The following is a 27596-nucleotide window of genomic DNA, read 5'->3' on the forward strand; positions in this document are numbered from 1 at the left end:
CTAGGGTAAAAGTTTTATCCCTAAAATAATTTCTCCCAAATTAGTATAATCCTGTTTGTAACTATCTGGACCAGGTGAAAATAAGACTCATAGCTGACTCTATACAGAATGCAGGATATATTTTCAGTCACAAAAAAACTATTATTGTCAGACTTTCCAAGAAAAATATAAGAAAATATTTTCTACTTTCCAATAGGCCAGAGAACTGTTTTCAAAACCTTTTAAAAAAAATGTGTTTTGTGCTTGCTTTTGTTATCATTGGGAATTCTGGTTTCACAAGATGAAATATGATATTTAGAAGGGGAAAGAGGCTGCCTGGGGAACAACTGAAGCCTAATTGTTGTTTTTATGGTTTAAGTCTCTTTTCATCCATTCGACAAACAATTACTGAGAGTGTGCTTCGGGCACAGCGCTGTGTGCGTGTTTATATGCGCAGTGAGCCCGTCTCTTCTCCGTAGTCTGGGAGGGACCCACAAAAGCTAATGGGTCTCATTAGCTAGCACATGGCAACACCATCCACCCAGGTTTTGGTTGGGCAGTGTTCCTAAAGAGGTCAAGGTCTGGGTTTGATCTCTACCTGAACCCGAGATTTTAGCCTCACTCAGCAATTTCAGGTCAACAGACCATACTTTGACCCCCAAAATCTAATCCCAGCGTCATAATCAGGCAATAGGGTTAATTGGGGCAAATTTGTCACTGTCAGTGATACTGCATGCTCATACTGTATGACCTCATATCTGAAGAACGTTATTTTTATCAACTCGTTTGTGTCAGAACTTAATAGAAGGATTCAGTATCTATTACTTAAAAACCATTATAGATAAAATAGCTAATATCTATGTAAATTTTATTATGTGCCAAGAACTGTTATGAATGTTTTACATATATTAGCTAATTTTAATTTTCATAGCATTCCTATAAGAAAGATGCTATAGTATTATCCCCATTTCAAAGATCAGAAAACCAAAGCAGAGAAAAGTTATGTAACTTCCTGTGGCTATTAAGTGGCAAAGCTGGCATGGAAGTGTAGGCAGCTTGGCTCAAGAATCTTCATGCATGAGCACTATGACGCTTGGATAAGAACCCTCTATTTTCACTCATCGGTCAACATGCTACAGGCTCTCTCTTCAGCTATTCAAATATTAATTTCTCATTTGAGAATATCATGCTGATTACTGCCCTGTACCTCGTCTTACTGTTATCTTTTTTCTTTTTTTTTCTTTTTAATTGGAGGATAATTGTTTTACAATGTAATGTTGGTTTCTGTGGTATAATAACTGCTGCTGCTACTGCTGCTGCTGTTGCTAAGTCACTTCAGTCGTGTCCAACTCTGTGCGACCCCATAGAAGGCAGCCCACCAGGCTCCCCCGTCCCTGGGATTCTCCAGGCAAGAACACTGGAATGGGTTGCCATTTCCTTCTCCAATGCATGACAGTGAAAAGTGAAAGTGAAGTCGCTCAGTCATGTCCGACCCTCAGCGACCCCATGGACTGCAGCCTTCCAGGCTCCTCCATCCATGGGGTTTTCCAGGCAAGAGTACTGGAGTGGGGTGCTATTGCCTTCTCTGGGCATAATAACTATACAGCTATAATTGTATACATCAGTTATAGCTGAATCAGCTATAAGTATACACATATCCCTTGCTCTTGAGCCTCGCTCCCTCCCACCCCATCTGGACCCTCTAGGTCATCCCAGAGCACAGAGCCGAGCTCCCTGTGCTGTGCAGCAGATTCCCAGTAGCTGTCTGCTTTACACAAGGTAGTGTGTACACGTCAGTGTCACTGTCTCCGGTCCTCCCTCCCTTTCCTTCCACGCTGTGTCCCCAAATCCGTTCTCTAGATCTGCATCTCTAGTCCAGCTCTGCAAATAGATTCATCAATACCATTTTTCTAGATTCCATGTATAACTGCATTGTTATCTTGTAAATAAACTGACAGTGAGATGTATGATCTTAAGATTTCAGTCAACAGAACGGGTTTGATCCTTTTCCTGTCCTAATAAATGGCTCTTTGATGGCCCAGGTATGACATCTAGACATTCCAACTATATTCCCTTGAGCACCAATATATCAGTGCACTGCCTCTCTTCTCCCTGGATTTTCTGTTTTCATGGTCTTCTCGCTGTATGTTAGTCATTCAGTCATATCTGACTCTTTGCAACCCCATGGACTGTAGCCCGCCAGGCTTCTCTGTCCATGGAATTCTCCAGGCAAGAAGACTGGAGTGGGTTGCCATTTCCTCCTTCAGGGGATCTTCCTGACCCAGGGATTGAACCTGGGTCTCCTGCATTGCAGGCAGATTCTTTGCCGTCTGAGCCATCAGGAAAGCCCCTTCTTCCCACTTGTTCCCCCTAAGAGTGTCCTCTTTCCACCTAGTCACTTTAGCCTGAAATCATCTTTCCCTCTTTACTTTTCTATAGTAACTAATGTTAATGAATATTCCTGGCTGTGTATGTTGGGAATTATGGTGTCTCCTCTCTTATTGACTTGAACTGTTAGTAAAATCTTTGGTCATGATCCCATGTGTTTGTGTCTCTGTAACTCTATAATAGGACTCTAAGCTCCCTGGGGATACAGACCTAGTTTTAAGCCTGAAATAAAACATTTAAGTTAGTTTGCATGTATATATTACAGCCATGATCCATCTGGAAATAAACATGGATCCTTCCCAGGTTGAGAAGAAATGCTGAGGGCCCTTGATATCAAGGTGGGTGGCTTTGGTTCTAGATCAGTAGAATAATCTGCTCAATCAGGAATTGTTTCATTGATTTCCCCTGTCTTCCCAACACATCAGAAATATATTAATCAAGAAATATTTTTGATATCTACAACACAGGAGACAGGCTTCACATCATGGTTTTTATACAGGTGTGTGTTATACATGGTCCTGGATTGCAGGGAAAACACAATCTAAATGGATGCCTGGATTTTATACTTCTCTATAATATTTAACAGGCAACCTTAGGAATTAAATCATAAATACTGAAATGGTCCTGCCCATGTGAGAGCTTAGGGGAGGAAGTTGGGAGAGAAGGCACTTTGGACTGGGATGCTCAGTCCACGGAGAGGGGTATGAGTTGGTCTAGAAGGTTGAGTAGCATTTTGAAAAAAGGCAGAGAAGAAAAGAAGGGCATTTACAGTGATCAAAAGGAAAATGTTTGTTGCTTATTTAGAAGACAATATACTAAACAGTTCAGTAACAGAATATATAAATTGTAAGATTGGTTATATAGGTTGGATTATAGAAAATTATAGATATCCGATTCTTAGGCACTTGAAGGTAGGAAAAGATTCTGAGCGCGACAGTAGGATTATGAGAAGCCTACTTTATAGCTGAAGAGAAACTGGAGACAGGCTGTTCAGTAAAGAATTATTAGAAAATGTAGATTCAAAAAGTTCATTCACTCATGGACCGAGAGATTATCATATTAAGTGAAGTAAATCAGTTATATACGGAATTTTTAAAATGATACAAATGAACTTATTTATAAAACAGAAACAGACTCACAGATTTAGAAAGCAAACTTACTGTTACCACAGGGGAAAGGGACAAGGGTATTAGGAGTTTGGGATTAGCATAAACATGCTGCTGCTGCTGCTGCTGCTAAGTCGCTTCAGTCGTGTCCGACTCTGTGCGACCCCATAGATGGCAGCCCACCAGCCTCCCCTGTCCCTGGGATTCTCCAGGCAAGAACACTGGAGTGGGCTGCCATTGCCTTCTCCAATGCATGAAAGTGAAAAGTGAAAGTGAAGTCACTCAGTCGTGTCCGACTCTTCGCGACCCCATGGACTGCAGCCTGTCACGTTCCTCGGTCCATGGGATTTCCCAGACAACAGTATACTACTATTTATAAAACAGATAGTTAACAAGGACCTATTGTGTACCACAGGGAATTCTACTCAATATACTGTAACAACCTATATGGAAAAGAATCTGAAAAAGAATAGCTGTATGTGTATGTATAATTGACTCACTTTGCTGTGCACTGAAAACTAACATAATGTTGTAAATCAATTATATTCTAAGATAAGATAAAAATTAAAAATAAAGTTCATCACTATTAATGTATCTTTTAAACTTTATTATTAATTCATTCACTTTGTGAGAGTTCTTTCCCTTCCAGTTTTATTGATATATAATTGACATACAGTACTGTATATGTTTAAGGTGTACAACATAATGATTTTATCTATATACATCATGAAATAATTACTGTGATAAGTTGACTGAACATCCATCATCTCATATAAATGCCATTAAAGAAGCAACAAAAAGTGTTTTTGCTTGTTACAAGAATAGACTCAAAGACTCTAGAATTAGAAGTGTCTTCCTTAAGCAACTAGAATTCATTATTATTTCTTACAGGTAGATGAGAAAACTGGGAATCAAATAGGTAGGAAGAATTGCCTAAGAACATGGTATAAAATTTCCATTTTTGTATTCAAATTTTTAATTCATTTTTAGGTCACAAATTTATAATTTCAAACATATTTTGTTATTCTTAAAAGTGAATTATTTAAAAAAAGACTGAGTTAAGGGCAATTCTACCAAATATCAAAGTTCATTTTGGGGACTAAAAACATATTAAAAGGTATAGTTTTAATGGAATTGATTTAAAAAAAACCCTCAAGACTTTGCCATTTAATAGGCTATTTGTTTTATATATTAAAGTATCCTTTTACATTTATGGAAAATAATATGCTAATAAATAATTCCTAGCTATATTGCATTATTTGACAACCACTTCTGTGTTACTGTCATTATATTGAACGATGGCAATAAACATGAAAATGATGTCTCATAATTTGTTGATAAACTTTATTATTTCCTTGCTGGATATATCACTAAGACAGCTCACATCATTTTCACATCATTTAATAGATTCAACATGTTTTCAAGGCTACTGACATTTCTGTTGGTTTTGAGTGGCTTTTAATGTTTATTTGCTCTTCACTCGGACCTGAAAAATCTCATTAAGAGACAGTTGCTCATTTCCATTAAGAGGCCATGAAATATGGATGGTGATATTTTTTTCATCCAAGGTGAACAACAAGGAAGAATACTAATAAAGTCTGAAATACCAGCCCATTTGCTCAAGAAATTTCCTTAGTAGTTATAACTTATCCACTATTTACTTTCTTTGAAATATGTGATAATTTTTAATAGCCAGAAGACTCCCATGGAGAGCTACATTAAACAAGATCAATTGCAATTTATCTGGCTTGGAAAAATATTCCAGAATTTCTGCAGTGTTGTAAAACTTTTAAAATACCATTTAAAGCTTAAAATCTTATAAAATTTGATGTTCAGTTCAATTCAGTCGCTCACTCATGTCCAACTCTTTGCGACCCCATGAACCACAGTACAACAGGCCTCCCTGTCCATCACAAACTCCCAGGGTATACCCAAAATCATGTCCATTGAGTTGGTGATGCCATCCAACTATCTCATCCTTTGTTGTCCCCTTCTCCTGCCTTCAATCATTCCTAGCATCAGGGTTTTTTCAAATGAGTCAGCTCTTCGCATTAGGTGGCCAGAGTATTGGCGTTTCAGCTTCAACACCAGTCCTTCCAATGAACACTAAGGACTGATCTCCTTTAGGATGGACTGGTTAGATCTCCTTGCAGTCCAATAGACTCTCTCAAGAGTCTTCTCCAACACCACAGTTTAAAAGCATCAATTCTTCAGCACTCAGCTTTCTTTATAGTCCAACTCTCACATCCATACATGACTACTGGAAAAACCAAAGCCTTGACTAGATGGACCTTTGTTGGCAGAGTAATGTCTTTGCTTTTGAATATGCTGTCTAGGTTGGTCATAACTTTTCTTCCAAAGAGTGAGCATCTTTTAATTTCATGGCTGCAGTCACCATCTGCAGTGATTTTGGATCCCCAAAAAATAAAGTCAGCCACTGTTTCCCCATCTATTTGCCATGAAGTGATGGGATCAGATGCCACGATCTTTGGTTTCTGAATGTTGAGCTTTAAGCCAACTTTTTCAATCTCCACTTTGAGTTTCATCAAGAAGCTCTTTAATTCTTTGGTTTCTGCCATAAGGGTGGTGTCATCTGCATATCTAAGGTTACTGATATTTCTCCTGGCAATCTTGTGCCTCATCTAGCCCAGTGTTTCTCATGATGTACTCTTCATATAAGTTAAATAAGCAGGGTGACAACATACAGCTTTGACGTACTCCTAGTCCTATTTGGAACCAATCTGTTGTTCCATGTCCAGTTCCAACTGTTGCTTCCTGACCTGCATACAGATTTCTCAAGAGGAAGGTCAGGTGGTCTGGTATTCTCATCTCTTTCAAAATTTTCTACAGTTTATTGTGACCCACACAGTCAAAGATTTAGATGTAGTCAGTAAAGCAGAAATATATGTTTTTTTATTAACTCTCTTGCTTTCTTGATGCTCCAGCGGATGTTAGCAATTTGATCTCTGGTTCCTCTGCCTTTTCTAAAACCAGCTTGAACATCTGGAAGATCACAGTTCATGTATTTTTGAAGCCTGGCTTGGAGAATTTTGAGCATTACTTTACTAGTGTGTGAGATGAGTGCAATTGTGTGGTAGTTTGAGCATTCTTTAGCATTGCCTTTCTTTGGGATTGGAATGAAAACAGCTTTTCTAGTCCTGTGGCCAGAACTGCTGTGTTTTCCAAATTTGCTGGCATATTGAGTGCAGCACTTTCACAGCGTCCTCTTTTAGGATTTGAAATAGCTCAACTGGAATTCCTTCATCTCCACTAGCTTTGTTCATAGTATGCTTCCTAAGGCCTACTTGACTTCGTATTCCAGGATGTCTGGCCCTAGGTGAGTGATCACACCATCATGATTATCTGGGTCGTGAAGCTCTTTTTTATACAGTTCTGTGTATTCTTGCCACCTCTCCTTAATATCTTCTGCTTCTGTTCGGTCCATACCATTTTTGTCCTTTATTGAGCCCATCTTTGCATGAAATGTTCCCTTGGTATCTCTAATTTCTTGAAGAGATCTCTAGTCTTTCCCATTCTGTTGTTTTCTTCTATTTCTTTGCATTGATCCCTGAGGAAGGCTTTCTCATCTCTCCTTGCTGTTCTTTGGAACTTTGCATTCAAATGGTATAGCTTTTTCCTCCTTCACTTTTCTCTTCTCAGACAGCCAGTTTGCTTTTTTGCATTTCTTCTTCCTGGAGATGGTCTTGATCCCTGTCTCCTGTACAATGTCATGATCCTCATTCCATAGTTCATCAGGCACTCTATCCATCAGATCTAGTCCCTTAAGTCTATTTCTCACTTCCACTGTATAATAATAAGGGATTTGATTTAGGTCATACCTGAATGGTCTAGTGGTTTTCCCTACTTTCTGCAATTTAAGTCTGAATTTGGCAATAAGGAGTTCATGATCTGAGCCACAGTCATCTCCCAGTCTTGTTTTTGCTGACTGTATAGAGCTTCTCCATCTTTGGCTGCAAAGAATAGAATCAACCTGATTTTGGTGTTGGCCATCTGGTGAGGTCCATGTGTAGAGTCTTCTCTTGTGTTTTTGGAAGAGGATGTTTGCTATGACCAGTGCGTTATCTTGGCAGAACTCTATTAGCCTTTGGCCTGCTTCATTCTGTACTCCGAGGCCAAATTTGCCTGTTACTCCAGGTGTTCTTGAATTCCTACTTTTCATTCGAGTCCTCTATAATGCAAAGAACATCTTTTTGGGGTGTTAGTTCCAGAAGGTCTTGTAGGTCTTCTTAGAACCTTTCAACTTCAGCTTCTTCAGCATTACTGGTCAGGGCACAGACTTGGATTACCATGATATTGAATGGTTTGCCTTGGAAACGAACAGAGATCATTCTGTCATTTTTGAGATTGCATCCAAGTACTACATTTCAGATTCTTTTGTTGACTATGATGGCTACTCCATTTCTTCTAAGGGATTCTTGCTCACAGTAGTAGCTATGATGGTCAGCTGAGTCAAAATCACCCATTCCAGTCCATTTTAGTTCACTGATACCTAAAATGTCAGTTCATTCTTGCCATCTCCAGTTTGACCACTTCCAATTTTCCTAGATTAATGGACCTACCATTCCAGGTTCCTATGCAATATTGCTCTCTCCTGCACGGGACTTGACTCCCATCCCCAGTCACATCCACAACTGGGTTTTTTTGCTTGGCTCCGTCTCTTCATTCTTTCTGGAGTTATTTCTCCACATTTAACACAGAGTTTAAATTGCTTTTAAATTCAGGGATGCTGTTCTAAAGACAGAGGTTACTTAATGTGTTTATTCATGTATTTATCCAGGAAGCATTTATTGAGTGTTTTAGAAAAGGCAGAGGAACCAGAGGTCAAATTGCCAACATCCGCTGGATCATGGAAAGAGCAAGAGAGTTCCAGAAAAACATCTATTTCTGCGTTATTGACTATACCATAGCCTTTGACTGTGTGGATCACAATAAACTGTGGAAACTTCTGAAAGAGATGGGAATACCAGACCACCTAACCTGCCTCTTGAGAAATCTGTATGCAGGTCAGCAAGCAACAGTTAGAACTGGACATGGAACAACAGACTGGTTCCACATAGGAAAAGGAGTACGTCAAGGCTGTATATTGTCACCCTGCTTGTTTAACTTCTATGCAGAGTACATCGTGAGAAACGCTGGGCTGGAGGAATCACAGCTGGAATCAAGAGTGCCGGGAGAAATATCAATAAGCTCAGATATGCAGATGACACCACCCTTATGGCAGAAAGTGAAGAGGAGCTAAAAAGCCTCTTGATGAAAGTGAAAGAGGAGAGTGAAAAAGTTGGCTTAAAGGTCAACATTCAGAAAACGAAGATCATGGCATCCAGTCCCATCACTTCATGGGAAATAGATGGGGAAACAGTGGAAACAGTGGCTGACTTTATTTTTTGGGGCTCCAAAATCACTACAGATGGTGACTGCAGCCATGAAATTAAAAGACGCTTACTCCTTGGAAGAAAAGTTATGACCAACCTAGACAGTATATTCAAAAGCAGAGACATTACTTTGCCGACTAAGGTCCATCTAGTCAAGGTTATGGTTTTTCCAGTAGTCATGTATGGATGTGAGAGTTGGACTATAAAGAAAGCTGAGTGCTGAAGAATTGATGCTTTTAAACTGTGGTGTTGGAGAAGACTCTTGAGAGTCTGTTGGACTGCAAGGACATCCAACCAGTCCATCCTAAAGGAGATCAGTCCTGAGTGTTCATTGGAAGGACTGATGCTGAAGCTGAAACTCCAATACTTTGGCTACCTGATGCGAAAAACTGACTTATTTGTAAGGACCTTGATGCTGGGAAAGATTGAAGGCAGGAGGAGAAGGGGACGACAGAGGATGAAATGGTTGGAAGGCATCACCAACTGAATGGATATGAGTTTGAATAAACTCTGGGAGTTAGTGATGGACACGGCGTGCTGTAGTCCATGGGGTCGCAAAGAGTCAGACTTGACTGAGCGACTTAACTGATGATTACCCTGACAAGATTTTAGTATTCAGTTATGGCAAACTCATTCCACTAATTGTATTTTATTCTAATTGCTTTTCTCTTTACCCTCCCTCCCTTCTTCTCTTCCTCGCTTCCGCCTCCCTCTCTCCTTCACTCCCTCTATTACTTCTGTTACAAACTCTGCAATAAGGGCATTATGGAGGTGAGCAGAGAAGGTTGTCAATTGATAAAAGAGAATTAAATTAGTAAAGAAAGAGTGTGAACTTCACAAAGATAAAAATGCCACCACTTAATTTAGTACTTCTATCATATTGGTACTGTATTATTATTCAGATGTTTAATCTATTAATTGTTTGCGAATCTAAATTATCTAGGTAACTCTTTTGATACTCTACTGTATTTGCAAATACAGTCACTAAGTGAGACTTTAAAGTAGATTTATCCCCAAAATGTAGAGAATACATGCATTACAAGACTGATTATTTAATTTATTCATGTAGATAAACATACATTTTACTGTGTGTTATTGGGGCATAACCAAGAAAGCAAAGGACGATCAGAAATTTCTGGAATGCTATAAGGTGTTTATCTTTCATTTAAAAATTAAGATTTTAAGTTTTTCTAAAACCAATATATAAATGAGGTTTGATGTAAAGTGAGGAAAACTTTTACCTCAAATTCTTCTTAGTATTTTCCATTAATTTAAGAAAAGCACTTTAAAAGATTACATGTATCATTATAATAAAAAATATTTATTATAAAAATTATCACATTTCTCTGTACATAACCTAGACACAGAAACACAATTTATATATTAATAATTTAAGTGGGCCTGAACATTCAGTTTCCATCCACTAGGATCCTAAAGCTCTTCCACAGATTTCACCAATACCAATATGGACCATTTCTGTTTTATAGAGCTCCATTTACACATTTGATGTTACTGAGATACCAACGTTTCTTCTTCTCTAGTGTCTTAAAGACAGTTCACAGTATTTCACTAACTATTAATCAATTGCTTTAATTCTTTTGGTAAACACAAATATTTACATGCAAAAATGTTTAGATTTTTGAAAAGTCAAATATTCTATTGCAAATAGTTGTATATAGTCAATAAATGCATGAGCCAGAGTCCCACAATCGAGAAAGTCACCTCCAGGACTTCCGATGATAAAATCTGAAATCCGCAGCAAATCGTGTGAGCCTTCTATGGTCACTACCAGAAGCACAACACTAGGCCATGAGAAAATTAAACACAAATGTTAACTCCAACATATGGATGGTACTGATTATTTTACAAAACAGAAAATGCTAGCTGTTTTTTGTTTTTAATATTCCGGTTTCACAGAAGAGTCTATTATCTCGTAAAAGCCTATTATCTTGTAAGAGTGAAAAAAACCACGGAAAGAAGCCATACTATTTTGAAAAACACCAATTCATCCTCTTGTCAATAATTTATCCATGATAATATGGGTCATTTCTTGAAATAATTTATGGGGAATATAGCAAGATGCTTGCCTTCTGCTTCCCTCTCTCCTCCTTTCCCATCTTTCTTCTTTCCTTCCTTCTCTCCTTTTGTTTCTTCGTTTCTTCTCTGAGAGGAATATGCTAGACTGCCCTGTCCACCTGCACATTCCACCTGAACTCCCCAAAAGTGCCATATGCATTACAGCTTTCAGGCATTAGCTCTCATTCACAACAATTTACAAATGAAAGCACCCATCCATGGCGTGAAAACCTCTGCAGTTCAGTTCAGTTCAGTTCAGTCGCTCAGTCGTGTCCGACTCTTTGCGACCCCGTGAATCGCAGCACGCCAGGCCTCCCTGTCCATCACCAACTCCTGGAGTTCACTCAGACTCACGTCCATCGAGTCTTCTTACCCACAGGCTATTTGTTTAAAATACTCCAGGAAGTATTTAAATTCCAACGTTCTTGAACCATTTGTTAATTACAAATTTTTATCAGATGTTAATGGTGGAGTGTAGAGAACATAATTAAATATATAAAAATATATATCTCTTTAAGCCTAGAAAATAGATGCCTTTGGATTACCACCACTGCAGGGTGGAGAACAGCCCTTCCTACTGAGTTAGATTCTGAATGCCTGATTTCTTTCTCTAATACTGGTTTTTCCAATCTACTTCTGTTTCATTTAGAAGCAAAGAAAGGTGAGGTTTTGCTATCACTTTGGCAATTGTTCTCCCCGTCCAGCTGCCAACATCCAGAATTCAGTGCACATTTGAAATTCAGCCAAGACATATGCACCTTGCAATAAGTGCTCACCTCTTATTTGAGGTGTGAACAGGAAAAGCAACATAGTAAAGGCACTGTATTTATCAGAAGGGGCTTTCTTCCGAGTTTTTACATAGACCCAGGCCTTGGCTGCAACTTTGAATAAAGCGTGTTGGCTCATTTGTCCTCATTCAAAGTAAATGTTATCTTAGTCACTGACTTTTCACGTCTAGAATGCATAGGTATTTATGAAATATATGTTTACATACATTTGTAATCATACAGTATAAAATAAGCCCTCATCCTTTGAGTGACAGGAAAGTACTGCCATAAATACCAATATCTGATGACATCAATCAATGGCCTAAAGTATCTGTCGGTTGAAACTGCTAGCCTTCATCTCCCTTCTCACTCATTCCCCTTTTTGTTGATAAAGAGATGGTAAACAGGCTTATTCCTTCTTCAGGATTTGATACAAACTCATGCATTATTCTAAGTTAGGAGAATACAGAGCTGGCCAGCCGTTAGTCCTGTGGTCCTGCACTGTGCTCGCCTGGGTCACAGAAAGGAGCTCTCTTCCCGTCACATCAGTGTTCAGATCAAGGAGTTTTTGTTGCTGTTGCTTGTTTTTGAGGAAACGAGAGTTCACGGGCAAACGTTCAGGAAGCAGCCCTGGCACAGACCCACTTTGATCCCTTAGCGTGTCCGCAAGTCCCTCCTCACACAGCCACGTTTTCCTTTGCCAGGTTCTTTGGTTCCTTGCTTGGGATACACCAGTCTCCAGCCTCGCTGCTCGTCTGATAATGTTTGAAGGCTGATTTGTTAAAGACTGGGAGTTTTTCTATGGACTCAGAAGACAGAGCCTGAAGGAAGGAAAAATCAAACCAGAGAAATTATTCATTGCGTAATTTGTACCCAAAGTGATTGCTCAACACAAACTCAGAGGTAAGCATTCAAACATTCAAATACATTCTTTTAATTAATTTAGTAATAAGAGCACACCAAGAGTCCATGGTATGGTAGGCACTGTATGAAAGAAAATTGAAAAATAAATATTATCTATACCCTATGGGGGCTGAAACGGTATATATACAATTATAAATTAGGAGGGCAAGAGGAGAAGAGGGTGGCAGAGAATGAAAGGGTTAGATAGCATCACTGACACAGTGGGTATGAGTTTGAGCAAACTCTGGGAGATAAGCGAAGGACAGGGAAGCCTGGCGTGCTGCGGTCCATGGTGTCGCAAAGAGCCAGACACGGCTTAGTGACTGAACAACAAAATAAATTAGGGAACAGTATTTGAGTTCAGTAGTTACACATGCCCCTTATCTGGATATTGCTAGTGTCATAAAGTTGAATAAAAATAGACAAATAGGTATTTCCAGGCAAAACGTCTGTATATGTAATAAAGTGAGACTCCTAACCTGATACTATTGATCTGTTAAAGTCTGATACTGTAGATCTATAATACATTAATCTTTCTCAATACATTGAAGACATTTTTACTGTTTAAGAAATGAATACATTAACTATTTCAGGTGTCCTATGACCAGGTAATAAATAATTCCCTTGCACAAAACAGGAGTCTGGAAGCTTAATGTTTTCGTTGCTAATGACTGTGAATGTATTTTCATTTGAACTAGTTGGCAAATGATTAACCAGAATCAGGACAGTGACCTTAACAAATAAATTGAGGCTTTATCACAAATGGAAAAAACATGTACCTAGTTTTAAAGTTTAAACAGGAAATGCCAGGCACCCCATTGACAGCTTCTTAGCTGTCAGCTTTCCTCTCCCTGGATTTCTAATAAGGTTAGCTTAAGGTCAGTTTAAGGTCTTGAGTATCTTGCCTTCTAGGCTGAAACATTATTAGCATATATGCATTTCCCACAAGCTTAAGTAAAACAAAACTATAGCTATTCTCATAGATGTCAAGCTGCCTTGAAAAATTCAAGTGAGCATCTCCTCACTCAGAAATACTGCGCTTCTTGGGAAACCATTTTACTTCATTGAGGCAGGTAGGGTTGCCTCACTTCCTTTTTGGCATATTACCATACTAAATATTAATCAGTATATTTACACATACCAAACAGAAAATGTAATGGCTTGTAGTCAATATTTGTGCTAACTCAGTTTGGGGTGTTCCCCATGGACTGTAGAACCCAGAAGCAGTCTTTTCAGAAATTTTTTTTTAATATTGGATTTAAAGGTTACCTTTAAGTAGATGATAGCATCAGTTCCGTATCCTGGCAAAGAGTAGAGATTTAGATCTCCTTGAAAGTACTTGGCATAGAGACGAGAAATCGGTAAGCCGTAACCAAAACCAGCCTGGAAGGGAAAGATCAGTTACTGACAAAGAAGTGAACACAATCATAGAAATACAAAATAGATTCCCTGATACTGATGTCCTAGAACTTAGACACATATCTCCTGCTTCCAATCAGAAACCCCTTGGATAACTGTTTCTTAGTTGGCTTTATCATTCCTTCTCATATCCCCCATGCCCAGTTTAACTAACTGATTAATTTGCCTAAATACATCCTTGTAATCCTTGTTCTTGGAGAAGGCAATGGCACCCCACTCCAGTACTCTTGCCGGCAAATCCCATGGATGGAGGAGCCTGGTAGGCTGTAGTCCATGGGGTCGCTAGGAGTCGGACACTACTGAGCAACTTCACTTTCACTTTTCACTTTCATGCATTAGAACTAGGTGGCCGGGATGAGCTTAGCAATTTAATTGGTCTTACCAGCGGAGCATTCCGGGGATTATCCATCACAGGCGTTGGTGCAGTGGAGTACGTGTAACTAAAGAGACGATCAATGACTCTCAGGGGAACACCACCTCCTCTGTCTGAAATCTTAAACAAACAAGTCATCAGAGCTGTATGCTAAAAACAATGTGTATTTGTCTATACAAAAATGTCTTGTCTTCACCTGGTGTACATGACTTTGATCTGTAGCTCAAAGCAGAGAGCTTTATTATTATTGACTCCTTTTTTAAAATTCTCTTAAGGGCTCAAAAGAAAAAACAGAATAGTTACCTTAATTGTAAGATCTTCTTTCCCCAAGACAACAGTCACCTCAATTGGTGTCAGGGAAGGCCAGTTTTCCTGGTGTTCAACTGTGGCCCTCATTGCATTCTAAAGAAAACAAAACCACAAGGTATTCAGTGGCACAAGAATGAGGGACAATAAATAATTGTTTTTATGTTTAAAATGAAAGCACAGAGGGTAATTCAAAGTTCTTATTTTACTTTTTAAGTTAGGAGTAAAATAGCTCTGTGAATAGCCATTTATGAATGTGTCATGCAGAATGTAATAATGAAAAATATTCATTTATCATATAATATAGCTCTTGGGAGTAATGTCTAATGGAAAAACAATTCTGCTAGCTGTCAAATTCTTATTTGTAAGCTTAATTTAAATGTAGAAATTGGTTTTTATAGTCCATTTCCTGGCTCTCTCTTTTCTGACTTTCCATTACATTTTACGTCTCAGCACCAAAGATTATTACATAACAAATAAACAGTGAATCATTGAACCAATTTATTGGCTTTTATAAAATTTGATGGGAAAATGCTGTTACTATGTAAAAGGATAGTAAATAATTCTAAATTAAACTTCAATTTGCATTTGATTATCATCTTAACTTTTACCAATGATGGCAAAATAACATCACTGGTAAAAGTTAAGATGATAATCAAATGCAAATTGAAATTTAATTTAGAATTATTTACTATCCTTTTATGAGTTGAACCATGCAATTTAAAAGTAAATAAAATCAACAAAAAAGTGTCTTTGTCCTTTAACAGAAAGAAACCCAAATAAGTTTTCAGACAGCTAGATGAATTTCATACAAAGTTTGGTTTATTTTACCCATTTTTCTCCTACCCTTCTGTTAGGTTATCTGCTTTCCGGTTTCTATATAACAATGTTAAGTTCTAATCATTAGCTGAAGTGAAATAAAATAGATCAGATGTTTGTAGTACAATCAATACCTCATTGCACTAGTATTAGAATAAGTTAGGAAATAGTGGGTTCTCTGAGTTATCTTAGAGGCAGATTTCACATATTTTTTTTAAGGCTTCCTCCTCTCCAGGCCAGGGACTCAGGAACCATCACAAAGCTTTAAAGTGTTTTTCTATCTTTTGGGGTAAGGATAAGAGTTTCAGTGTGGGCTTAGAACCTGGGACAGGATTTGATCCTTAGTACCTGACTATCGCAGACCTGTAACAGCCACCTCCTCTAAGAGCTTGTTAGAAATGCAGGTTCTCAGGTCCAGGGTATCAGAATCTCTGAGATAGGCAGAAGAATCCGTACTTAACAAGGCCTGTAGTGACTGTAATGCACAGTAAAGTCTGAGAAACACCGTGCAGCTGTTTGGGCTTCCCAGGTGCCTCTAGTGGTAAAGAACCTGCCTGACGATGCAGGAGACGCCAGAGACGCAGGTTCGATCCTTGCATTGGGAACATCCCTTGGAGGAGGGCATGGCAACCCACTCCACTATTCTGGCCTGGAGAATCCCACGGACAGAGGAGCCTGGTGGGCTACAGTCCATAAAGTCACAAAGAGTTGGACACGACTGAAGTGACTTAGCACACACACACCATACTGTCCTGCTATGGAAAGTGTGGACCGTGGACCAGCCGCAAAAACTGTTAGCGTATTAGAAATTTGGAATCTCAGGCCCAATCCCAGACCCACAGAATCTGAATTTTAACAAAACTCCCAGGTGGTGCACATTCACATTACAGTAGATCACTGAAGGAGCTGACTGTCCTCCGAGTATATTCTTGTCATAGACTGGGGCCCTGCCACCTCCAGTAATTCTGGGCCTGAATTTCTGGATTTGGAGTTGGACCGGCCATGGGGGTGGAGGTAAACAGGCCTCGGTCACTGAAGCATTCACCCCATGACCTTCCTTAATGAATGCACGAATAACCAGTGCTTTGTTGAACACCTGAAACTATAATGGGGACAGGGAGCAGTGTGACATAGCGGGTCATATTGTACATTCTCAAATACGTGTTGATGCTACGAGGAACTGCATGCACCCTTTCAAACATTAACTGAAGCTTCTTTCTGTTAGAACATAGAAGCATGCTTGGGAGAAGAGAGTGAGGCTTCTGTTTCGTAGAGGATGATATATGAAATAAAAATGTAACCAGTGAACTTTTTTAAAAAATGCAGTTATTGTGAAGTGTCTTACCTTGAATAATTCAAAGAGCATATGATGAAGGTGAGATGGAACATACACAATATGAATTGGTTGGCCTGGAAATTTTACTAGAAAAAAATAGAGCTCATTTAGAATTGGGAAACAAATGTTTCATTAAAATATATTTTCATATCTATTTGATTAATATTTTAGATTTGAACAGAATTGAGATACTCCCCACCCTCCTCTAAAATCCTACCTTAGAACCTTCCCTTTCAAACAGTAAACACAGCTGGCTTATTTTCAAAATGCTATTACAGTTGCTTCTTAGTGCTCTATGATTTAATTTTTGCATTTCTGTACAAATACATAAAGCCAGATAAATGTAAAATGAGGATGCTCTACATTAGATTATGTGGATGTTATTTCTACTTTCAAAACTTTTGTGTTGAACACTTGCAGAGTTAAAATTATATGCATTTTAAGAAATAAGAAAAATAAATGTAAAAGTCTACAATAACATCACAATTGATGCTAGCTAGCCATAATTTTTATATTTTTAATGCGTGGGAAAATAACCCATCTGATTATTCTTGATTTTTGTGAATTAAACATAAAATCCCATAGGCTAAATATGCCTAAATTTCACCAAGAGGCTACAGAAAACAGAAACAAAAACCTCATAATACTCTGAAAAGAAAAATAAAAGTATTATTCTTCAGGGTTTCAGGCCTTGGCAGAGTTTGAAAACAAGGCCTGGCACAATTTCCTCTTTATTTTAGCAAACAGTTCAAGCAGTTTATCTGCAAGTATTACGCAACATTTCTGTTAATGCTGAGAAGTATTTTTCAGTCCACCCCTACTTCTAGTTTAGCCATCAATTCCATTTCCCTTTCCCAAATCCATGAGCTAGGGTACTCTTAATTTGAGCAACTTGATTTAAATTCTCTCCACCAACAAATATTGTTCCTGTACAATGATTACTTGAAAAAGATGTTTACTTTGAGTGGCAAGGAGAAGGTTATTCCAATTTAAGTGTATAGTCTTGCTTTGAGAAGCAACTATGGGATAAGATAAAAATAGTGCACTGTTCTCATCCTGTTATTACTTCAGGCAGTGTGGGAAGCCCTTCTGAAGTATGTTCTGCTTCCAAAACCATGGTGTACACTTACATGAAAAAAAATTTTTTTAAAATTTTTGGTAAAAACGTTTAACAGGAGATATACCTTAAATATTTAACTATGCAATAACTATAAGAGTAGTGCTGTAGAGCAGATCTCTAGAACTTATTCATCTTGCATAACTGAAACTTTATACCTACTGAATAGCAGCTCCCTATTTCCCCTCTCCAGCTTCTGGCAACCACCATTCAACTCTACTTCTATGAGCTTGACTACTTTTGATACCTTATGTAAGTGCAGGCACATAGTATTTGTCCTTCTATGACTGGCTTCTTTCCTATAATACAGTTTAAAGTATTTTTGTTTTCAGGTCTGATAAGTAACCTCCTTAGGAATATATCTCCACTACCAAGTGGTTCTTCCTACTCTGCCTGCCTTATCACCACATTCTGAAGTTAGCAATCTTTCTTTGATCTAAGATACTGGAACTTAGCTGCTGCTCTAAATCCTACATTATCTGCTCAAACCATTCTTTATGAATTGTCTTTAGCAAGTGAATATACTCAATTGGAACTTTCCAGTTGAGATAAAGAGAGCCTTGGCTTCAAAAAAAAAAAAAAACTGTAAAAATTCTAGGCAAGTTCAGAAGGGAAAAAAGGAACACAGAAATTGCTTTGTATTTACAGGAAGAAATCATACTGGGAAAACACTGAATTTTCTACAGATTAAAATATATCTAATTTATAACTTACCATTCACTTGTGTTAGCTTTAATTCTGGAGATGTTAAATAATACTGATCACAAAGCATCTTGGAACACTCAAAGGCATCTGGAATGGAAGTGTGGTTTTCATAATGATTAAATGAATTTATGCCAAGTAAAATTTTCAAGTGATCATCAGTGTATACACTATCTTTAACCTAAAATAGTCATTAGAGTTCAGGTTTATGTATATTAAAATACCTTTTTAATATTTTATTGAAAAAAATGAAGACAATGTTTAAGTTATAGCTATTACTATAAGAATATGTGCACATCAAAGATCAAATACAATACATGAGAATATGGCACATTAGCTACTGATGTTTGGATTTTTTATAATGAATATTTAAACACCTGACTCTCAAAAGTGAAGGACCTTCATTACAGAATTTATAAAAACATGAACACTCTGAATATGAATTCATTCAGAGAGCCACCTCAACTGACTAGATAAGTGTACACTTCAGATAGCGTACATTACTATCAATCAGATAGTGTACATTTTCAATAAGGGAAGTGCAGAAATCTACAAATTACCTTGGACCACTGCCACCACATCACAGTTTGGATCAATGCTTCCAATGAGGCTTGGGTTTCCTGTCTGTAGGTCACTAAATATAAGGACTGTTGAAAAATAAAAACAAAGAACATCATTATAAAAATTGATAAGATAATAAGATAATGATAATAAGAACTACCACTGAGAAAGAATGTGACCCACCACGTAGTGAAGTGTCTAGTTAGAGCACAGCTTATATTCTCCAGCCATCTCTATATGTATCAAGACTATCGTGACGAACTAACTTACTATGCTGGTTCATCAGCATCCGGGTAGAAATACGATTCATGTAAAATCGATCCAAGAAATACTGAAGATTTTGATTGGTGACTGGGTCAGCTGTACAGGCATCTTTATATTCCAGGACTCCTTGTGCCATTGTAGGAATTACATCATGGTGTCTGTTTCGAACTTTGATGAGAGTATCTACAAAACTAAGCCAAGATACATTTATGGTTGATAGAGGTTCAAGTCAGTTTCATTAATTTCTATTTCTTAGATTACTTCAAAGAAGGTTAAAGCTTTTTACAAGTACCCGTCTACACAAATCAAATGATAAAATGTTTGGATGAAGCTTTATTTAGATTCTCACTACAGACTCTTTGACTCCAGTAGAGGAGACAGTTTCATAAACAGATTTATTTTGCTTTTAGCTTGCATGTGAAAATAACAGCTCTGTGACTGGTGTTTTCATTCTAGTTGTTCACTAAGGCTTCTCTTTTAAAAAATAACAATTAAAAAGCTAAATCAGATTGGAGATGGCTCTAAAATGCCATCGTGAAAGAAACTCCAAATCTCTTGTCAGATTTAGAAAAGAATCTTATAGCTAGAAACTGTCAGTTACTCTGAAAGAAAATGTTTACTCTCCAGTGACACGGTCATTCCTTAGTATTATGTGATAGGAAGTTCTCCTACAAATATGATCATCATACCAAATTTATAATAAAAATAGATTTCCTTTTTCAAAAAACCCTCTACGTATTTCATTCTCAGAATCATGTTCAATGCCATTGTTCTCTATTACTTTTAAAACCCAGCAAGCCAAAACTTGTCATTTGTAAGGGGGTAGTTATTTACTATTCAGGACAATACTATAAATTATCCTTTAAGTTAGTTCTAAAGAATAATATGATGTTTATAATCAAAGTTTTAGACACTTGTCCTAATGCCTAACACTTACTCTGATAATGCCTTTTGGTCCTCTGGGCTTTTCTCATGGAATTCCACCAACTCCATCAGGCTCTGCATATACCTACAAAGCAATAATAGGTGTGCTTTAAGTTTTAAAATTGAATAGTCAGTTACAGGTGGCTGAAAATATATTGCTTCTTTCAAAAGAGTTGAAGAGAGAAAGTATATTTAAAATGAAAACTTTCTTCCAAGACATCTGGAAAACATTATGTCTTAGAAAAACAAAAATGATTTAACCCTCAACTTAATAACTTAAAATTTTAACTATCCTAGATCACTAGTCAGTTTTCTGTTTTGTTTGTCAAGAGTCTTTATTTTTATAGCAAAATCATTTAGAAACAACTTTTACAGAAAGGCTTCATGCTTTTTTCCTACTGCATTCATGGGAGAAGTCTTGAAGTCTTGAAAGCAAGACTCTAGAAGTCTTGAAAGCAGCAGTAAATACTAAGGATTGAGTGTGTGTTTCAGATTGCCCTGTTTAATGACTGTATAATACATATATTCCTTAAATCAATAAACAAAGAGCTGTGTAAAAGGTAGGTTAGGGTGAAGGTCTGGTATATATCTGCCTCTGTTCTCTGAAAATCTGCTGCTTTGGGTTATCTACTCTCCCTAACCAGAGAAGGCAATGGCACCCCACTCCAGTACTCTTGCTTGGAAAATCCCATGGACAGTGGAGCCTGGTGGGCTGCAGTCCATGGGATCACAAAGTTGGACACGACTGAGCAACTTCACTTTCACTTTTCACTCTCATGCCTTGGAGAAGGAAATGGCAACCCACTCCAGTGTTCTTGCCTGGAGAATCCCAGGGACAGAAGAGCCTGGTAGGCTGCCATCTCTGGGGTCGCACAGAGTCGGACACGACTGAAGCAACTTAGCAGCAGCAGCAGCAGCAACAGCAGCAGCAGCACTCTCCCTAACTTAGTCTTTATTTTCAGATAGAGATAATGACTGAACTGAGTGCTGGCCGTGGGCCAGGTACTTTCTCAGAGCCTTTAAATGGATTACCTCATTTAATTGCACCCAAACATCCCTTTGAGGCATCATCTTCATTCTCTTCCAAAATAGATGAGGGGGTTTGAGGCCTAGAGATAAGAGATACTAACCAAGGATTTTTACAACTAAGAAGGGACAGAGCCGGGATTTGAATCCAGAAGCTGCTTCATTAGTTGGTTTGTAAGCAACAAAGATTAGTGAGTGAGTGAGTGAAAGTTGCGTCTTACTTTTTGCGACCCCATGGACTGTACAGGCCAGAATACTGGAGTAGGTAGCCTTTCCCTTCTCCAGGGGATCTTCCCAACCCAGGGATCGAACCCAGGTCTCCCGCATTGAGGGCAGATTCTTTACAAGCTGAGCCACCAGGGAAGCCCAGGAATACTGGAGTGGGTAGCCTATCCCTTCTCCAGTGGATCTAGCTGGCCCAGGAATTGAACCGGGGTCTCCTGCATTGCAGGCGGATTCTTTACCAACTGAGCTATAAGGGAAGCCCCCATCTTTGATGTCTTCTTTTTTTTTATTCAGAATACTCCCCAATTTTTAATTCTAGCCAGACTCTCCACTTAGTTTCTGAATGGTATAGCCAAATGCCAGCAAGACATTTTAGGCCCTCTCTAAATAGTAGTCATTCCGTATCTTATTTCTAGCATAGGATTCTTTTTGCAATATCAAACTTTTTTATGATTTAAAACATAAGTATGGTAACTGTTGATTATTTTTCATATTTTCTTCTAGAGGTAAAAATTATATTGTGAAAATATCTACTTTATCAGGTTTATAGCTTTATAACTGCCCTTAGGATAGCTTACCCTAGATTAATAGAAAATTCTTTACATCTTGCTAAATAGTTAAGGTTCAGACCACCTGTTTTCCAATTAAGATTTTAATACATTGTAAGAATTCACAGTCAGATAACTGTTTTAAAACTAGAGACTGTTTCAGAATGGTTCACCACTTACCAGCTCTTAACTAATTGCACTGAAGAGGTATTTACTAGTCGTTCAGGGAGTATATAAATTTCCTTCAGGATATTGGCTAGCCTCACAGGCAACTCTTGTCGCAAAAATGCAAAAGAGGTTCTTTCACATGCGTTTTCTGAACCTGCAATAAACAACATTAAGTTTTTTCAAAAACATGTACCTAAATTATATATTTGAGTAGCATTAACTATCCACACACACATATATATTACAAAATTTTATTTCACCCTCAGCAGTAAGCATCTACTTATAATTCATTAGTAAGCATCTTCTTCTTTATCGTCTGTTTCTTTCTTTTAGAAAAAGTGACCAAATATGAGAATTACTGTTTTCTCTTTTTGATGAGGATTCACTTCCAAGAAGTCATAATATCCCAAGGCTCTTAGTATTTCTAAAAGAGTGCAGGATTCAATCCAACAACAAGGTCGAGAAGACAACATCATTCAGAGTTCTAGATAAGAAGCTGGATTAAGGACATTGGGGTTGGGGGGGGCGTTTGGGAGGGGTGAGGAGGAGGATGTCTTGATGTTTACAGACTAGTGATAAATACTAATATATTTAAATCCTTGAAATTTTCTTAATAAGATTTTTCTGCCGAAAGTTTGCAAATATTTTCAGCAGTAATGCAAATACAGAAAAAAACGATAAAGATAAAGAAACAAAGAAATTTGTTAGGACTACAGAGAGATGAACCCTGTGGAGGGTGGCTAGAGGTTAAAAAATAGCAATTAATTCAAGCCTACTTAATAATACAAGAATCTTCTCCAAGAAGTAATATGCGATGAAGGAGGGGATAACGTTTCCTCTTTAGGGACAAAGGGAAGTTTCAGTATTGTTAAATGATGACTGGAGGCAAAAAGTCTTTCGACTGAAAGGCTAGGACAGAAGGAGGAGGGTGAGCTCCTCCGGCAGGCATCAGCGGGGCTGCAAGTGGTCTTGACCTGCAGGCACAGACTGTGAGAAAGCAGGGAGATCTAAGAAAGACAAAGTGTGCTGGCGTCGAGGTTCCAGTGTTCCGCAGGAAAGCGGCCCCCGGTTGTTTTAAGTTACTGAGTCCTCCCTATACCGGGACTGAAAGCTGAGGCAGCTCCCCAGACCTTCCCGGGCCCCACTTCCCCTCTCACCGAAGTCCAGCAGCTGCTTCATGGACAGCGGGGACGGGCTGTAGCGCGAGAAATGCTCGACCTCGCGGGGGATCAGGGTGCCGGCGCTGCGCATCACGAAGCGTGCCGCCTTCATCTTGATGCCCACCGTCCCGGGCCGGAGTTGGGGCTGGTTTGCGGGGAGAAGGCTGACCTGGGACAGCAGAAGGGGCGGGACGCGTCCGGGCAGGGAGAGCAGGTGGGCCAGCGGACTCGTGCGCCCCGGCCTGGGCTGAGGTTCCGGCGAGGGGGGAGCTTCGCGGTTGAGGAGTCGGCCGGTGAGTTGCAGAGCCGTAGGTGGCTTGAGACAAGTTTGTGTCCTGTCACCTCCCCTCGCCTCCCGAGGTTTTATTTGTTTCCCTGCACGTCCCTCCACTCCCCCCGACCCCGCACCCGCCCCAGAGGGGAGGAGTCACTGGGACTTGGAGAGCTTCCTGAACTTGGGGCTGCGCCAGTCGGCTCAGATAAAGAACTTTGGGTCCCGCCTCCAGGTCGCGGGGGCCTGGCCCCCGGAGGCTGTCAGGTGTAAGGGGATAGCAGGAAGCCCGAGCGGACGTCAGGAGGTACGGGGGCTCAAGATCAGACCCTTGGGACAGGACCCCGGAGAGCGTGGGCTGGTGGCCAGCTCAGACCCGTCCTTGTTTACTGGAGACGGCTGTCTCAATGTCACGCATTCCTGGCCAGAAACTATTTCCAAAAATCTGCGTTCGGAGACATCACTGGTCCTTGCTCAGAGCGGGCCTTTTACAGTAGCTAATCAGCTTTGTCCAAAAATATGGGCAGCTCTGCTATTGGACAGCGAAGAGAATCAACAGCCTGGAGTTCTTCCTGCGTTTTTTCCATCAGTGAATGGTACAGGTCGGGAACTGAAAGTTCCTTTTACTGGAACTTGAGGAACAGACCAAAGAACGGGTTATTTTCCCTGTGCAGATAAAAAAAGCCATCAGTCTGTTTCCTTCCAGTAATACATTCCCTCCATGAGGCTTAACGCTTTTAATTAAAAACAAGATTCAGAAGGGATTAACTTGTCAATTTGACTCACTTTTTCCCCTTTCCATCAGAGACTTTGCCACTTTGTCCTTCTGTGTGAAATGTCCTTTATCCAAATCTTTGCCTAAGATGTTATTTTATACTAGTAAATGTCCAGCACAACCTATGTGCTACAAGGTATCTTCCCTGATTGCTTCTCCTCACTCCTTCTTCCAAATATAGCTTTTCTCACTTATGACATTATATCGTAGCTATTTATTTTCTTATATTTTCCCTTCTGAACCCTCTGCCCTACAAGGTTTGGGACCATGTCTGATGACTCTTTCTGAGTCCTACTTTTGCTTTGTTGATACTCAAGTTCAGTTATGGAAACATGGGGAAAGTTCCAAATTGCATCTCCACTTGGAGATAAGTTTTGATACCACTATGATTTATGTCTTTGCATTCTGAATCCTTTCTTACGTAATTGCATAGCTCTATGAAACAACAACAGCAACAAAAATGGTCGAGAAGTCAAGAGACTAAATAAAACTTCTCTGATGAAGCAAGTAAATTTAAGGTAAAAAAAAAATCCCTTCTTTTTACTTTAATACATCCTAAGAACAGAAGTAAAAGAAAAGCATCCCTTTGCTTTTCTAACCCTGTGTGTGGGATCTGGAATAGGCAAAGTATTTCAAAGAATTCTACTCTTTAATCTTCAGAGGAAAAGCAATGGAAATGATGGTGTTCATTACAAGCAGGTTTAATTCAGGAGAGCCCCATTGAGCACTTGACCTGGCTTACCCTGCAGGACTCCCGTATGTGTGGTGGGGTGATTAAAGATCAGATGAAGTCATATGATGTTCACAGAGACGGCTAAGGGCTAAATGTGAACTGAGGTCATCACACTTTTGTGTGCATGTTATCCCATCCAATAATGTTTACCAGGTTGTCCTCACAGTACATTACATTCTTCTCTGTCATTTCTCTATGACAGGAACAGTTGTTTATTGACAACATCGATGGTAACTAGGCTGGAGTAGGCAGGTCAAGTTGCGTACCCAGTTGGATGAGATGCCATGTATTACCGTGATTAGAATGTGACCTGGAAAGAAAGCTGCGTTTATATTCTCAGGCTGATCTCAGAACTTGGAGGTGATCCCGTTGCTATGACAGTAACGGAAAGGGAATTATTGAGGAGCAATGGGTATGGACAGATCTGCTCATTCATTTGAGTAAAGGTAAACATCAGAGGACTGCCAGCGGATTTGGTGTTAATGGGCAGGGGGGAGTACCAGAGCTTCCCCCTTGTACCCTGTGCTGAACACATCCTCCCTGCTGGAGGCAACTGATTCCTGCAATTTTCAGGAGCACACTTATTTTCAGGAGCATCAGATGAATTCTTTCTAGCCTAGCAAAATCTAATAACACAGGACCTGTGATTGAGCTTCAAGGATGCAAGTCACACTTTTGCCAAAGGGCTGGGCATGTCCAATTTAAAGAAGGCATGAAGACTCTAAAGAGAAGCCCATTCAACTTTTCTACCTCTAGGAGTATATTCCAAAGAAGCGATTGAAAATACACATAACAGTAACTTTAGAAGCCATAATGGAAAGATGAACAGATTTGACTACAGAATATTTCAAGTTAAAAAAATGAGCAGCCTACTTGGAGAAAGTATTTTCAGAGTGTATAACAAACAAATGATTCTTTAAGAAATGGCTACTTCAACACAGAACAATATAGACATGCCTCTGTTCCCTAATGGAGATTATAGATTTGTGGGGGAAACAGGCATTACAAAGCAAATGGACAGTGAGGGCCATGAAGAAATTCATTTGAAGAATATAATGGGAGCTGTTGAGGCTTTGTGGGCAAGGAAGGTCTCTCTGAGAAAGTAACAATTATAAAAGATGGAGCAGGCTTCCACTGCGGGGTGAGAAGGGAATACTGGTGAAGAGATTGAGGAAAGCCAGACCTAAATCACTGTTTGGTCTCTGATAACTTCTTACAGTTGGTACTTTTAGAGAATACTGTGTATCAGGAGCTGGACTGGGGATGCCTTGGTAGGTGCAAAAGCATTTTCTCCTGACTAACAGTGGGTGATGGAAAACAATCGTCGATTTTAGAAAATTACGGGATTTTAAAAAATTTAATCATCAGAGCAAGACAAAGAATACAATTAGTGCATTATCAAATACTTCATAATAGAGATTTGATCAGTGTGTCACGGTGGTGGTAATAGTAATGGTGGCGATGCTCACATCTCCAAACTCTGGTGATGTTTGGAGGAAGAGCTGTGTTGGAGATTAGGGAATGCTCTCTCTGAGGACTGGATTTTGGGGTAAGCTTAGAAGGATGAGGAGGATTTGGGCAAATTATTGGTAGATGATGTGGAAGGATTTCTAAGCCTAGAAAAAGTATGGGTGTACAAGCTAGCGAATATAGTAGAGAAATAATGACTAGTTTACCAAAGTGGGGAGGAAATGGAAGATTGGGTTACATCATGAAAGCCTTAAATGCTGGTATGAGGACTTTGCTATTCCTGGAGTGAGTGAGTGAAGTCGCTCAGTTGTGTCCGACTCTTTGTGACCCCATGGACTGTAGCCTCCTCTGTCCATGAGATTTTCCAGGCAAGGATACTGGAGTGGGTTGCCATTTCCTTCTCCAGGGGATCTTCCCAACCCAGGGATCGAACCCAGGTCTCCTGCACTGCAGGCAGATCCTTTACCGACTGAGATACAAGGGAAGCCCTTGTAAGTGTAAGGCAAGGACTACTCCAGAAGGAAGTAATGTGCATGGAGAAAAGGTGAGGCATAGCTGCAGGCGATTTTGAGGGGAGCCTTGTGTAAAGAAAGCAGGGAGCCACTTTCAGCCATTCATTGTCACTTCTCAGCAATGGCTCAATAGCCTTTGTGTTCTCATCGTCCTTCACCAGTAATCACAACTGTGGCTGTTTCCCCAGTGACTTCTCCTGAACTCAAAGTGTCCCCGCTCACCATCTGCGTTCCCTTCTCCTCAGTCAACCTTTCTTCCCGACCCTTTTCACTTC

At 39.3% G+C, this 27596-nt stretch overlaps 2 protein-coding genes across 2 annotated transcripts in view; one reads left to right on the forward strand and one right to left on the reverse strand.

Annotated features, from left to right (window-relative positions):
* Positions 1-27596, forward strand: part of DYNC1I1 (dynein cytoplasmic 1 intermediate chain 1) — a 581233-nt gene that overhangs the window by 21654 nt on the left and 531983 nt on the right. Inside the window, exon 2 of the mRNA XM_069587460.1 lies at positions 12414-12612. The gene's annotated coding sequence lies outside the window, so the exon portion shown is untranslated. The remainder of the gene's footprint in view (positions 1-12413; positions 12613-27596) is intronic.
* On the reverse strand, positions 11752-24293 carry PDK4 (pyruvate dehydrogenase kinase 4). The gene is made up of 11 exons (XM_069587466.1): positions 23558-24293; positions 22413-22554; positions 20447-20518; positions 19516-19700; positions 19245-19331; positions 18697-18774; positions 16875-16951; positions 14708-14806; positions 14414-14524; positions 13882-13995; positions 11752-12530 (listed from the first exon to the last, which is right to left on the reverse strand). Exons 1-11 carry the CDS (start codon positions 23670-23672, stop codon positions 12387-12389), a joined length of 1224 nt encoding a protein of 407 aa, XP_069443567.1. The 5' UTR covers positions 23673-24293; the 3' UTR covers positions 11752-12386.

The sequence above is a fragment of the Ovis canadensis genome, chromosome 4 (genome assembly GCF_042477335.2).
Source record: "Ovis canadensis isolate MfBH-ARS-UI-01 breed Bighorn chromosome 4, ARS-UI_OviCan_v2, whole genome shotgun sequence".
NCBI classification, from domain to species: Eukaryota; Metazoa; Chordata; class Mammalia; order Artiodactyla; family Bovidae; genus Ovis; species Ovis canadensis.

What these genes read in the sequence shown, in the direction of transcription:
- PDK4 (XM_069587466.1), bottom strand. Translation starts at nt 23,672, where the DNA reads ATGAAGGCGGCACGCTTCGTGATGCGCAGCGCCGGCACCCTGATCCCC. An exon ending in GAAGCAGCTGCTGGACTTCG is followed by an intron (nt 22,555 to 23,557) that starts GTGAGAGGGGAA and finishes TGTTTATTGCAG; the next exon opens with GTTCAGAAAACGCATGTGAA. An exon ending in GACCAAAAGGCATTATCAGA is followed by an intron (nt 19,701 to 20,446) that starts GTAAGTGTTAGG and finishes ATCTTGGCTTAG; the next exon opens with TTTTGTAGATACTCTCATCA.